The 13,243-nt window shown below is 41.6% G+C and overlaps 1 protein-coding gene across 21 annotated transcripts in view; it reads left to right on the top strand.

The window, feature by feature from the left end:
* CDC14A (cell division cycle 14A) overlaps nucleotides 1-13,243 on the top strand; it is a 168,720-nt gene that overhangs the window by 58,589 nt on the left and 96,888 nt on the right. For 16 of the 21 annotated variants that reach the window (XR_002343573.1, XR_002343572.1, XM_021090137.1 and 13 more), the window contains one exon: nucleotides 3,641-3,720. The exons of the other annotated variants lie outside the window; for them this stretch is intronic. Coding sequence is in view for 13 of the 16 variants with exons in the window: in XM_021090137.1 (XP_020945796.1) it covers nucleotides 3,641-3,720 (80 nt within the window). In the remaining 3 variants the exon portion in view is untranslated. The remainder of the gene's footprint in view (nucleotides 1-3,640; nucleotides 3,721-13,243) is intronic. 21 annotated transcript variants of the gene reach the window in all.

The following is a 13,243-nucleotide window of genomic DNA, read 5'->3' as shown; positions in this document are numbered from 1 at the left end:
AAGAGGAAAATCAGGATATTAGAAGATGCTTTGAAATTAGTTTTATTCAGAAAATGTTTTTAGAAATATTAGAATATCTAGGAACAATTTTTTTTTTTGTCTTTTTGCCATTTCTTGGGCCGCTCCCACGGCATATGGAGGTTCCCAGGCTAGGGGTTGAATCAGAGCTGTAGCCACCGGCCTACACCACAGCAACGCCGGGTCCTCAACCCACTGAGCAAGGGCAGGGATTGAACCCGCAACCTCATGGTTCCTAGTCGGATTCATTAACCTCTGAGCCACGATGGGAACTCCAGGAACAAATTTTTGATTAATTATAGATTTTATTTTTAGAAAGAGTACATTTAACGTTTCATAACTCATTTAATTACTCCACATTTCAAAAACGAGTTAATACACATTAGTATAAAATACAAGAAATGTGGAGATAGTGGAAAATATAGAGTCCTTCACCCCCCACCCCTCTCTAATGTTCCCCCAGCCCTATTTCTTAGACACAACTAAACGTTAACAGTTTGAAGTCATCTAATTTTAAAAGTCCAGGGTAATGGGATTTAGAAAATTGGAAGAGTAGGAACCATTTCTCCAGCCCCCAGCCCCGATTCTGTTCCCATGGCCTGCATCTATATTTTCAAGCAGATGTGATGTATGGAATTACTGTGGGCTTTGGAATCAGATCTGTGTTTGAATTCTCACTTCATCACAGAGCTGCAGTGCACGTTTGGGAAGCTCCCTGCCTTTCTGAGCTTTGGGTTCCTCAACAGCAAAGGCTTAATAAAAATATTCTCTTTCTGAGCTTTGATCGGCCTCCTCTGTCTCTCTGTATCTTTTTAGAAGGCATATCTAAGATTTGACGTAAGAATCCATGATGTTTTTTCCTCCCGAAAAAATGGAATTTGGTATTTTAATGACCCCAGTGTGCCGGATCAATTATTAGAACATTTCACTGCTCTCCTGAGTCGTCAGGTTATAAAAGGACATTGCATTTACCTGCCTCTGGAATCTTCCTGGAATTTTGATGGCCTCTGTTGGGTTTCACTTTGCTCTTATTAATAATTTAACCACTGGGATAAAAATAAAAACAAAGACTCATCTTACAGTGTGAGAACACGGGTCATGTGTGCTAAGTCATGCAGGTAAGATAAGAAGCCAAACTCGGTGGGGTAGCCAGTCTGAAGAAGTCTTTCATGTGGGCTGTTGCCTCCCTCCCACAGAATAACTGCCTCAAAATTAAAGGGAATTGATGTAATGGCTGCTGAGGAGGGAAGTGTATTTTTGCTTTTCAGAGGTGGTTGGAGAAGCTTTCATTATCTAATCCAAACACAGGGGGCTTCTACAAGCAGCTTTCTCTTTTTGCAGCCGTAGTCAGCTTTCAACCACTGCTGCATCTTTAGGCTTGAAACATCACTGCATTAAAACTGACTCTTGTCGAGACTATTATACAACCTATCCAGCAGGAACAACAAAGCCCTGTTTGAATATTGGTTACTGAAAATGGTCTTTATAGCTGGGTTGGTTTAAGTGGATTTTGGTAATCATTTGAGCTGCGACTCAAATGTGGTTCTCTGTTGGTGGAATCTGTGCCCCATGACCCGATCGTTCTTTTACCATGGTTTTGTTTTCTGTGCTGGTTTTGTTTCATATTCAATTTGCTTTGTTTGGTGTGTGCTTTATCAGACCTTCATGTTTACTCATCATAGGAATATGGAGCTTTCTTATTAAAGTTAGAAGTATTTTTTATGTATTTATTTTAGTTTGCTTTCTTTAGAGAATTGAGGTGTTTTCTAGAACCAAAATTATTAATAAATAAATACATGTAATATATTGCTAGTGGAACAGCTTAAACTCCAAGAAACTTTGTAAGTAGAGAAGAAAACCCTACTTTTAAAGAATCGGGACTCAGCCATTCTTCTTGTTGAAGTAAATAGGTGGTTTTTTGGGGGCTTTTTTTTTTTTAAGTTTTATTGAAGTATAGTTGATTTACAAGGGTGTGATAATTTCTGCTATACACAACAAAGTGATTCAGTCATACGTATACACATATCCCTTCTCTTTCAGATTCTTTTCCCACATAAATTATCACAGAATATTGGGTAGAGATCTCTGTGCTATACAGCAGGTCCCTGTGGCCAGTCATTCCATATTGAAGTGCACAGCGTTTGCTGATAGAACCTATTAAGGAAATAGTGTTATTAATTCCAGGTGGAGAGGATTTTAGGGGTCACATTTGATCCAAACTATAGAGGAAAAGGATGAGTGGTCTTGTTTGAGAATTAAAATATTAAATTGTACTTGGAATAAACCCCAATCCTCCTCCTGGTGTGCAGTGCTCGTCACCCTCTGACCACTCCCTGCCTTTCCCTTCCTCCCCCAGCCGTAGCCGCTCTCACCTCCTCCGTCTGACCACCCAGCTCTTCCCCCTCAAGCACCCTGGTCCCCGTTCCCCCGTTCCCTTAGCTGCTCCCGTGGCTCTCCTCTTGCATATCTCCCAGACACCCCTCCCTGCCTATGTCAAGGTATTAAGTAAGTCTCTTCTCTTTCTAGGACTGTTTCCTTTCCACACTTAAACTGTGTTTATTTTGGTTAATTATTGTTTTTGTTCCACAACAATGTACATTCTACAGAGTGCCTGGTACAGAGCCTGGCACCTGCTAAATGGTCAGTACATTGATTAAATGGAAGTTGTTTACTCGACTTAAGAGCTCCTTTTTGTTTTACTTATTTTATTTATTTTTTTGTCTTTTGTCTTTTTAGGGCCGCACCTGCGGCATATGGAGGTTCCCAGGCTGGGGGGGGTGGGGCGAGGTTCTAATCAGAGCTGTAGCTGCCAGTCTATGCCAGAGCCACAGCAATGTGGGATCCGAGCCACGTCTGCGACCTACACCACAGCTCACGGCAACGCCGGATCCTTAACCCACTGAGCAAGGCCAGGGATCAAACCTGCAACCTCATGGTTCCTGGTCGGATTCGTTAACCACTGAGCCACGACGGGAACTCCGTCCTTTTTGTTTTATTTAAGATTAGTTTATCTAGCTGGACTGGAGGGATTTAACTGTCTTTGACCTCAAGAGGCAAGCCAACATGTTCCCCAGTGGTCTTACCTGCATGCTTTTGCCTCCATTTCTTGTGATTTTATTGATTGTTTAGAGGGCAACGTGGGCCTTCCTCAGAGCAGACAGAGAACTCTGTAGATCTCCAGTGGGTACCGCTCCCTGAGATGTCTTTCAGAAGTCACCAGGAACTAAATGACCTCACAGCAGATCTTCTGCGAGGGATGGGGGTCCTGTGCTGGTCTTTGGTGAACACAGTGTTCAGTGATGGGGTTACAATTGCTCTGCTTCCAAAAGGGTAGCCCCACCGTCGCACCTGTTCAGTGTGCCTTGTGGAAACAGCCCTGGATGGCCCCTTTATGGCTCTGCCCTCTGTCTTTAAGCTCTTACGCACCCTAAGCTGAAGGCTGCTGTTCAGCGTCAAGCTAAAAAGGAAATTTTGGCAGCTCGCTCACTGTCTAAAGATCAGCATTATCACCATGACACTTGTCACTTTCACGGTGAAGAAGGGGAAGTGCAAACATGGTGAGTAAATTAGTTTTGTGCCATTCTTTGGTGGTGTTCTAAATGTTGCTATTTATTTGTCTTAGGTAATCTATTTAAAGAAGACACCAGAAGAAGCCTACAGAGCACTCCTTTCTGGCTCAAACCCCCCCTATCTTCCATTCAGGTATAACTGCTTATGAGACTTGAGCTATAGTACTCGGCTAGACAGCTTGCTACTTCAAAGTTGGAGTCTTGTGTTTTTTAATTATACTAAGATTGTGCCCATGATGTTTTATAGAATGAAATGAGACGGTAGTTTTTCTTATTTCGTTTTGGTGGAGACCCCTTCTCCCATCTAGTAAGTGTAAAATAGCTTTCCCTTTTTAGGAATTAACTTTTTCCCTTGCATTCTTTCTATATCTTGATAGTTTAAGCACAAACAGTGCCTGATTTACGACCCAATAACCATGTCAAAATGAGTTATCTACATCTACAATTCATCCATTCATTCTTTCATTTTGTGAGTGTTGATTGAGCTCTGAGCAAATGTCAGGGGTGGGAATATATAGTAAGACCCTCAAAGTACCTTCCCAGAAGCAGCCGGGACCCTAAATCACCCGCTGAGCAGACAAATCTAGCTTCCAAGCTGAGGAAGCCTGTCTCTCATTAAAGTGCTGGAAAAGACTATTTCACCTGAAGAAGATGTCTTAAAAATTTCAGGAAAACTTGAGCTTGTTTAAAAAATAGAAGGGAGCATCCATCAAAACTCCCACAGCGGTCTCTCCCGGGAAGAATTGTGAATGATTCTAGTATTTTTGCCGTTTTGCTTATTTGTGTATCCAAATCTACAAGCATGCAGATTGCTTATTATTGTTCCTAATATCATAATGAGCAACAATAATGAAAGAAAGGAACAGGAAAGATTGTGGACCCCTCTTTGTTTTTGTTACTATCCTGTAGACTCACGGAGGGCAGGGCCTGACCTTAAAAAGTGCTTTTCTTAAATATTTTAATGAATAAATTAAGACTATGTCCCCTGAGATCTAAGGGATTGCCACCTCTGAGTCTCAGGCCACAGGAAGGGAGTGTTATTAGGCACAGGGTGGGTGTCAAGGCGAGGAGGAGGGCGGGGCGACCACAGTGTGCCTGGTTTTCTCAGAGGAGGCAGGGAGGGGAGTATAGGAATTGGGGCGGCAAGAGGAAAATATCCCCAATATGGGAGTTCCCGCTGTGGCTCAGGGGGTTAAGAACCCGACATAGTATCTGGGAGGATGTGGGTTCTATCCCTGGCCTCGATCAGTGGGTTACGGATCTGGAATTGCCACAAGCTTGCAGCCTAAGTCACAGATGTGGCCAGGATCCCACATTGCTGTGGCTTCCGTGTTGACCGCTAGCTTGAGAATTTCCATATGCCGCAGGTGCGGCTGGGAAGAAGGAAAAAAAAAAAGGAAATATCCCCTTGCAACTTAGAGGATGAGCTAATTAACCATTAAAGGGCATATAAAAGGTGACATTACATAGAAGAACATTTTCACAGTGAAGAAAAGCTTTTTTTCCCCACTTCCTCTTCTAATGGCTTCTGTAATTCAAAAGCCCTTCGTACAATACAATTCTGTTTTTTGGAAAAGGGTAACTGTACTAGTCGTCTGGGCTTTTAAAACAAAGAATCATAGACTGAGTGGATTGTAAACAACAGAAACTTATTTCTCCCAGTTCTGGAGGCTGGGTCAGGTGGCAGCCCGGTCGAGTTCTGGTGAGAGCCCACTTCGGGGCTTCAGACTGCCTATTTCTCTGCTTACTCCTCACGTGGTGCAAAGAGGGCAGAAAAACTCTCTGGGCTTTCTTTTCTCTTTCTTTCTTTCTTTTTCTTTCTTTCTCTCTTTCTTCTTTCTTTCCTTCTTTTCCTTCCTTTCCTTCCTTTTCTTTCTTTCTTTCTTTCTTTCTTTCTTTCTTTCTTTCTTTCTTTCTTTCTTTCTTTCTTTCTTTCTTTCTTCTTTCTTTCCTTCTTTCTTTCCTTCTTTTCCTTCCTTCCTTCCTTCCTTTCCTTTCTCTCTCTCTCTCTCTCTCCCTCTCTCCCTCTCTCTCTCCTCTCTCTCCTCTCTCTCCTCTCTCTCCTCTCTCTCCCTCTCTCCTCTCTCTCCTCTCTCTCCTCTCTCTCCTCTCTCTCTCTCTCTCTCTCTCTCTCTCTTTTTAGGGCCCCACCTGCGGCATATGGAGGTTCCTAGGCTAGGGGTCTAATCAGAGCTGTAGCCTCCGACCTACGCCAGAGCCACAGCAATGCAGAATCCAAGACGCACCTACGACCTACACCACAGCTCACAGCAATGCCAGATCCTTAACCCACTGAGGGAGGCCAGGGATTGAACCTGCATTCTCATGGATACTAGTCAGATTCGCTTCCGCTGCGCCACAACAGGAACTCCTGGGGTTTCTCTTTTAAGGGCACTGATCCCATTCATGAGGGCTCTACCTTCATGACCCAATTACTTCCCAAGCCCCCACCTCCTAATACCGTCCCACTGGGGCTTAGACTTTCAGTATTGGATTTTGGGGGGACACGAGCAGGCAGTGCACTGCAGTAATAAGGGTGATATGAATCACTTCCTAAATTCTCAGCAAAGTGGTTAAGAGCATATGCTTTGGTGGCCGAGACACTTCCTGGGTTCAGAGGTTGGCTGTGCTCTTTTCTGTGTGTAGTAAGGAGGTGTGTGTAACTTGGGCAAATTACTTACCGCCTCTGAGTCTCGGTTTCCTTTTCTGTAAAATGGCTTAGGGCTTTCCGGAGGATAAAATGAGTTAATGCATTTATCACTGTGCCTATGCACTACCTAGATTCTGGTTTTCTTATTGTTAGTACTATTTTTAATAAGAAATAAGGATTATCCACAGGGATATAAATATGAATAGGAAGCATTTCTGCTAGTGATCACACATTCTAGTAGGGGCAGATAGCTTTATAGTCACCTAATTCATTGTCAAAAAGTTGGGCTGTAGAAAAATAGAATGAAAGATGAATTCTGATGGACGTGTGAGAAAGTATGAGACTCACTTGAACTGAATTTTTAAAGGGTTTGGCAGGTAGAGAGTGGAGGAGGACCGATTAGGCATGGGTGTGCCCCGGTGGAACCCCCTGGAGGGGCTGTGTCTGAGACGGCTTCAGCCGCCCTGCCCTCTGCGGTGGGAGCACAGTCTCCGTGTTGGGGCAGGAGGGGTGGTGCGGCCAGGACTGCGAGGGGGTCATAGGTGCACTTTTCCTCGAGACAGTGAGGCCTCATTCAATTTGCATTTTAAAGCAGAAAAAATGTTTACAATTTCTTGCTGTTATTTTGTGAACAATACGTGCACCTGGAAATTGTATTTTTTAAAAAATTAAAGTCTAATTGATTTATAGTGTTGTGCCAATTTCTACTGTACAGCATAGTGACCCAGTCTCACACACACACGCTTTTTTCTCATGCTGTCTTCCATCATGTAATGATGTAACATTTGTAAAATTATAATTCCAGTCAGTAGGCCCAAGGGACAATGTAGCTATTCAAATATTTTAAGTGGAAAAATATATTAATTTCTATGTTTGTGATTATTATTCACTTAGAAGTCCTGGGAGATGTATTTGTTTCATAAGCCAGATGGGCCCTCCTATCCTTAGTTGTTTTAGGTGAAGATATTGGAGGAGGAAAGAATGAATTCTTCCTTTAGCATAATTATATTTTAACTTCTATGTGGTAGGTAATTAATTTGTGTCCTGAGAACTAGAATTTTTTTGAAGAATTAAGATTGAAATGTAAGAAAAGACAGTAAGAAAATTATTCCTACTTAACATGGAATTAAATCATAATTGTTATAATTGTAGCCTGTTTTTCAAATTGTTTTTATTTAAACGTTTGAAAATACAAATACATTAACCTGGTTCAATATTTTAAAAACATATAAGAAATTTTATAGTGAAAGCTTTCTCTTCCATCCTTGATTATATCTGTCTAGCCCATAGTCCTATCACAATGACTGGCACAGAAAAAGCAATAAATTAACATATGTATTCCCTGGCACACAAACAAGATGGAAAAGGCCCGCTCTCGGTCCTTGAGAGAAGAGTCAGCCATACTTGGTGGGGAGTCAGCCATGCAAACAAATAATTACAATATAAGATATGTGTTTTAATGCTACATGTAGCAAAGGTAATGGGGCATGAACAAAACCCGATACACAAATGTAATGGGAAATTACAGGCACAGGACCTGCCAAGCCTCTCTAGAAAAATGAGCAAAGTCTGGACAGAAGAGACTGCTGCAAAGAATGTTTGTTAAATCAGTAAGTCTTAAAGAACAGCGTTATTTAAATTAAAACACCTAAAACCCTTTTATTAGAAAGACACTGGAGTTCCTGTCCTGGTTCAGTGGAACCATGAGGATGCTAGTTTGATCCCTGGCCTCGCTCAGTAGGTTAAGGATCCAGTGTTGTGGTGTTGGCCGATTCAACCCCTAGCCTGGGAATCTCCACGGGTGCAGCCCTAAAAAGACAAAATAAAAAAACAAACCCAAAAAACAAAAAGCAAAAAAACCACAAGCTCTTTGGAGAATACGACTCGCTTTCTCTAGTTTGGCTACAGAGACAATTTCAGTGCCAGCCATTGCGATAGTCTTACAGGTCCAAAGTTTGTTAGGACCACTAGGTACCTGCTCCAGGGGACTCAGTGTATGGTTTGCATGAGGAGGTGTGTCAAACAATTGTGGTGTCTCATTAGAGTTAGGAGGTAGGTTGCATGGGAACATTGACGAAGGAGGTGTAATGTCGGAACCGAGGGTTGGAGGAGGTGTTAGGGGTAGGCCCTGTGAATGCCTTTCACATTAGGATGAAAAATGGAGACTAACACTCCAGGTGCTGATTTGAGGTGCTGTAATTTTTCATTTGGATGGCGTAAGTTGTTTTTTTATAATAGTAGGTTAGGTAGGATACTTTATAACATGACGTTTGGGAGTTCCTGTTGTGGCTCAGCAGAAACTAACCTGACTAGTATCCATGAGGACAAAGGTTTGATCCCTGGCCCCGTTCAGTGGGTTAAGGATTCAGTGTTGCTGTTGACCCCTAGCCTGGGAACCTCCATATGCTGCCAATGTGGCCCTAAAAAGACAAAAATAAAATAAAATAAATAATATGTTTGCAGTGTAGATAGGTTATTATAACCAAAAGGACTATCTGATCAGTTTTTCTGTTTGGACTTAAAATTTTTAAATTATATCTTTCTATTAACCTAGTTAAAAATTCTCCAAAGATGAAGCAAATTAAAAAGAAAAGATGTGAGTAGCTTTATTGTTTATTCTTTTTATTCCTCCAGTTTTATTCAGGTATACTTGACACACAACACTATGAAAAGGTGTGTAGTTTCATGATTTGACGTTGCTCTATCGTGAAATGATTACCACAGTAAGTTTAGTTAACATTCATCACCTCATGTGGGTACAGTGTTTTTTCTTACGATGAGTACTTTGGTGATTTACTCTCTCAGCAACTTTCACACGTGCCATTCAGCAGGGTTAACTCTAGTCACGGCGCTGTCCATCACACCTCAGGACTTATCTTCCAACTGAAGGATGGTGCCTTTTGACCATCTTCACCTACTTACTCCACCCCCCACCCGCACCCCCACTTCCTGCCTGCTCATGATTACATTAAGTCTAGTGGACTTTGGTGACAATTATTATTTCTGGCTTGGTGTGACCCATAAAGAATATTTGTTGTGATGTTACCATCTGCAAGTCGGTTTTAGGGGGTTCTATTGAATTGTAAAGCAGTTGTGTAGAAACTATACTTTTCACTTGCACTAGGGATAGCCAGTGTATTTATCAAGAGTGACTTCAGCTCAAAACTCAAGGAAAAGGGTGTGTTTCACCTATTGTAATTCTTTGAGTCCATCTGTCTTTACTGTAGGCTTGGCAGTTGGCCTTCAAGAGAACAAAGGGCTCTTCAGTTCTGGGTCAGTGATAGAGTTTGAATTGGAAGCCTGGTTGAATCTTTTTAGGTTCTCTTCCTTTCAGTCATGTACCACCAAATGTATAGTCTGTACTGCTGACCGAACCTTCTGCAAAGCCATTTATTAACTGCAGCCTGTCTAAGCCCCGTAAGACCACCAACCTTCAGTGGAATTCCTAGATTATTTTCTTGGCAGTCATTGGCAGTGGTTTTCACATCTACGCTTTTGGATATTTATAAAACAATGTCTGTGAAACTCTCTAAATCTCACAGAACATTGAGAAGGTAGCTCATCTAAGTTGCACAACTCGACTTTTTGGGCTTTTAAATTCACTTAGCACCTACTTCTTTGTTTACGGGAACATATGTATTAGCTTGGTAACTTTTTTTGATATTAATGATTCATAAATCTGCCAAAACCCAGTCTTTCTCTGATATATAAAATTAAATGGGGAATACAGCTATACTGACCATAAATAACATCTAAGAGCCCAGTTTGGAAGACATATACAGAAAGCATGACTTGAAAAGTAGGGACTAGGTGCAAAGGTGAGGTTGATGTAGGGTGCTGTGCTGACAGCCAGTGCAGTAAAGCTGCTTGAATGTCCTACCAGTTGTTAGTTTCCTGTGTTTTCTTTCCCCTTCCTTCCTTCCTCCCTCCCTCCCTTCCCTTCTTCCTGCCTGCTTTTCTTTCCTGCCTTCCTTCCTCCCTCCTTCCCTCCCTTCTCGCTTGCTTGCTTCCTTCCTTCCTTCCTTCCTTCCTTCTCTTCCTGGATAGGTCCAAGAACATATTTTGTGTGCCTGTTTTATTTTAGCTTGGAGAAGAGGCTTATAGGTCCATGACTTATAGGTCACTGTTACCCAAACGTATATGGGTTCTCATATTTGGTTTTAGAAAGTATGGGAAACTTAAAAAAAATATTGAGGAGTTCCTGTCATGGCACAGCAGAAATGAATCTGACTAGGAACCATGAGACTGTGGGTTCGTCCCCTGGCCTTGCTCAGTGGGTTAAGGATCCAGTACTGCCATGAGCTGTGGTGTAGGTCGCAGACACAGCTCAGATCCTGAGTTGTGGCTGTGGCGTAGGCTGGCAGCTGTAGCTCCGATAGACTGGGAGCCTCCATATGCTGCAGGTTCAGCCCAAAAGGCAAAAATAAATAAATAAATAAAAGCCATTGATGCCTGGGTTCTACTCCCAGAAATTCTGATGTCCTAGGGAGGAATCCAGGGGTTGGGATTCTTAAAAACTACCTTCATGGTTTCTCTATCCTACCAAGGTCACGAACTGCTCCTCTATAAGACCTGCCTCAGCTAAGAAAATAAAATAAAAAAAGATTCAAGGGCCATAAGTTTAGAACGCTCCATCCTGGAGCACATTCCCATTTTAAAGATTCTGAATGGTTCTGAGTAATAAAGTAACCTGTTTAACTTTGTTTAACTCAGAATTTTCCAAAGAACTTCATCCTGACACCCCCACCCCCTGCCCTGTTTCCATCAACATCCAGCAGAAAGCAGCACTGGTTTTCTGAAATTCCAGGGCACATTTCCTGATCCACTCCTGTGTGGAACAAAATAGATCTCTTGGGATTAGAAGAATATGCTGCCATTTGTGGAACTGTTTTTTTGCTCTTTCCTGAGAGTTTTACAAGTAGATGGCTTATCAAATCATGGTATTTTCGCTAATATGAACAGGAAGAGCAAGTTTTCTTTTAAAGCAGACTTGAGGCCAGAAAACCTTACTTAACAGAGGACCCACACACCTCCCCCTGGCAATCCTTTAATGACATTGGTCATCAAAATGAACCCATACTGTTTGTGTTCAGGGATGGGCTTGTTGTGTTTTGGGGATGACCCCTAGTGATATCCCAGTCGCTGAGCTAGGTCTTAATGGGAACTCTCATCTGGGCATGCCCGAACTTGTAGGTCTCTTAACAAAGGCTCAAAGGGGTCAGCCACTTAGAACTTGGCATAGGCTGCTTTCTTCCTTCTGAAGCGAAGTAAACATGTGCTGGTAGATGTTAGATGCCATTGTAAAATACATCTCTTTACATAAAATGTTGAGCCAGACATTTATTAGCTTAAATATAATACTGTGAATTTTGTCAAAGTTTATTTAGCAATTAACTTGTACTTCAAAGGGAAAGTTCTCTTCACCATGTCCTCGCCCTGCGGCCCCCCATATCAAAAATGTAGAAACAAAATTTATTTTACAGTCTTTTAAGACTCTCCTTTCATTCTCAACTTTTCTTTATGATGACTTACCTCCCTGCTTCTCAGTGTTGATCTTTGGGGTCACTTCTGTCCCCATGGATCTTTAATAAACCTTTGCTTTTCATGCTTGATATGATAGGAAAGTATATGCATTTGTTTTGAATAGTGAGGATGGGCCAGTTTCCTGAATCTTGAAAATAGAAGGAACTAGGTGATTTATCCAGTCCAAACTGTGGAATCTCTCCTCAGCAGCTGGGGCACACTGAGTAATTGGGACCACCATGAAAAGCAGACTCTATCCGGTTTGCTTGTTAAAGTGATAAATAAGCAACACCGTACAGGATCTGAGAACACAAACAACTATCAAGGTCTCTGTGACCCACTAAATACACATAAGGAAGTGAGTTATATCTATTCTTTTTTTTTTTTAATTCTTAACCTCTTTCATTTTGATTCTCTTTTTTTAATTACTCAATGAATTTTATATTACATTTATAGTTGTACAACGATTATCACAACCCAATATTCTTTTTTTTTTTTTTTTTTTTTTTCCCCAAGGCCACACCTGCAACATATGGAAATTCTCAGGCCAGGGGTTGAATCAGAGCTGTAGCAGCCGGCCTATGCCACAGCCACAGCAACGCAGGATCTGAGCCATGTCTACAACCTACACCACATCTCACGGCAACGCCAGATCCTTAACCCACTGAGTGAGGCCATGGATCAAACCTGCATCCTCATGGATCCTAGTCCAGTTCCTTAACTACTGAGTCATGAAAGGAACTCCTTTTTTTTTTTTTTTTTTTTTAATTAAAAAATTTTTTTTAACATGGCAGTCCTTCATTGGTTTGAGCTGCGAAAATTGGCTCAGAGTACTTATTTTTTATTATTCCTGTTTTTACAGTTTCAGATTAGTGTAGAAACTTTCTGTAGAAGGATAAGTACCACATTTTTGGTACTCTTTTTAGCAGTTTTCTGGTAGCCCGCTTTAGTTGATTACGGTGGTTTGGAATAAGTTTGCAACCACTTACATTAATGAACATAGTGATTCTGTTGAATGCCTCATATATGAAGCCCTTATTTTGAGTATTGTGTCAAAGACAGTTTACTGTTATTTTTATCCGTAAAGCAAGATTAGTGCGGTTAAATAGAGGGCATGTAGGTGTTGATGAAAAGGGCCAGAGCACAACCCTTGGTGTGTTTTTCTGATGCTTACTATTTCTAGTGCTAGACAAACTCTGTTCTGCTGATTTAGATGGTCTTTTAAGCCATGACTGAGAAATGAATTTTCATGTGTCTCTGTTTCTTTAGATGAGCAAAATGATTAGTGCGTGACTTTATGTCAAATCTGAGAAAAGGAGATTCTGTGTCCTGTGTTTTTGTTAGGTACTGGTCACACTCTGCCCCATGAAGCCACTGGGTTTCGTTCTTTTATGACTGGGGGATAGCTTTGTAGGTCTAGATAGGATCAACAGGTGGCTCACTCTTCTCCGTGGAGCTGGTGCATATATGTCCTGGATGTGTT

This window comes from Sus scrofa, chromosome 4, assembly GCF_000003025.6.
Source record: "Sus scrofa isolate TJ Tabasco breed Duroc chromosome 4, Sscrofa11.1, whole genome shotgun sequence".
NCBI lineage: Eukaryota > Metazoa > Chordata > Mammalia > Artiodactyla > Suidae > Sus > Sus scrofa.
The sequence above is the reverse complement of the archived record's forward strand: the minus strand, read 5'-3'. Positions and strand labels throughout refer to the sequence as shown.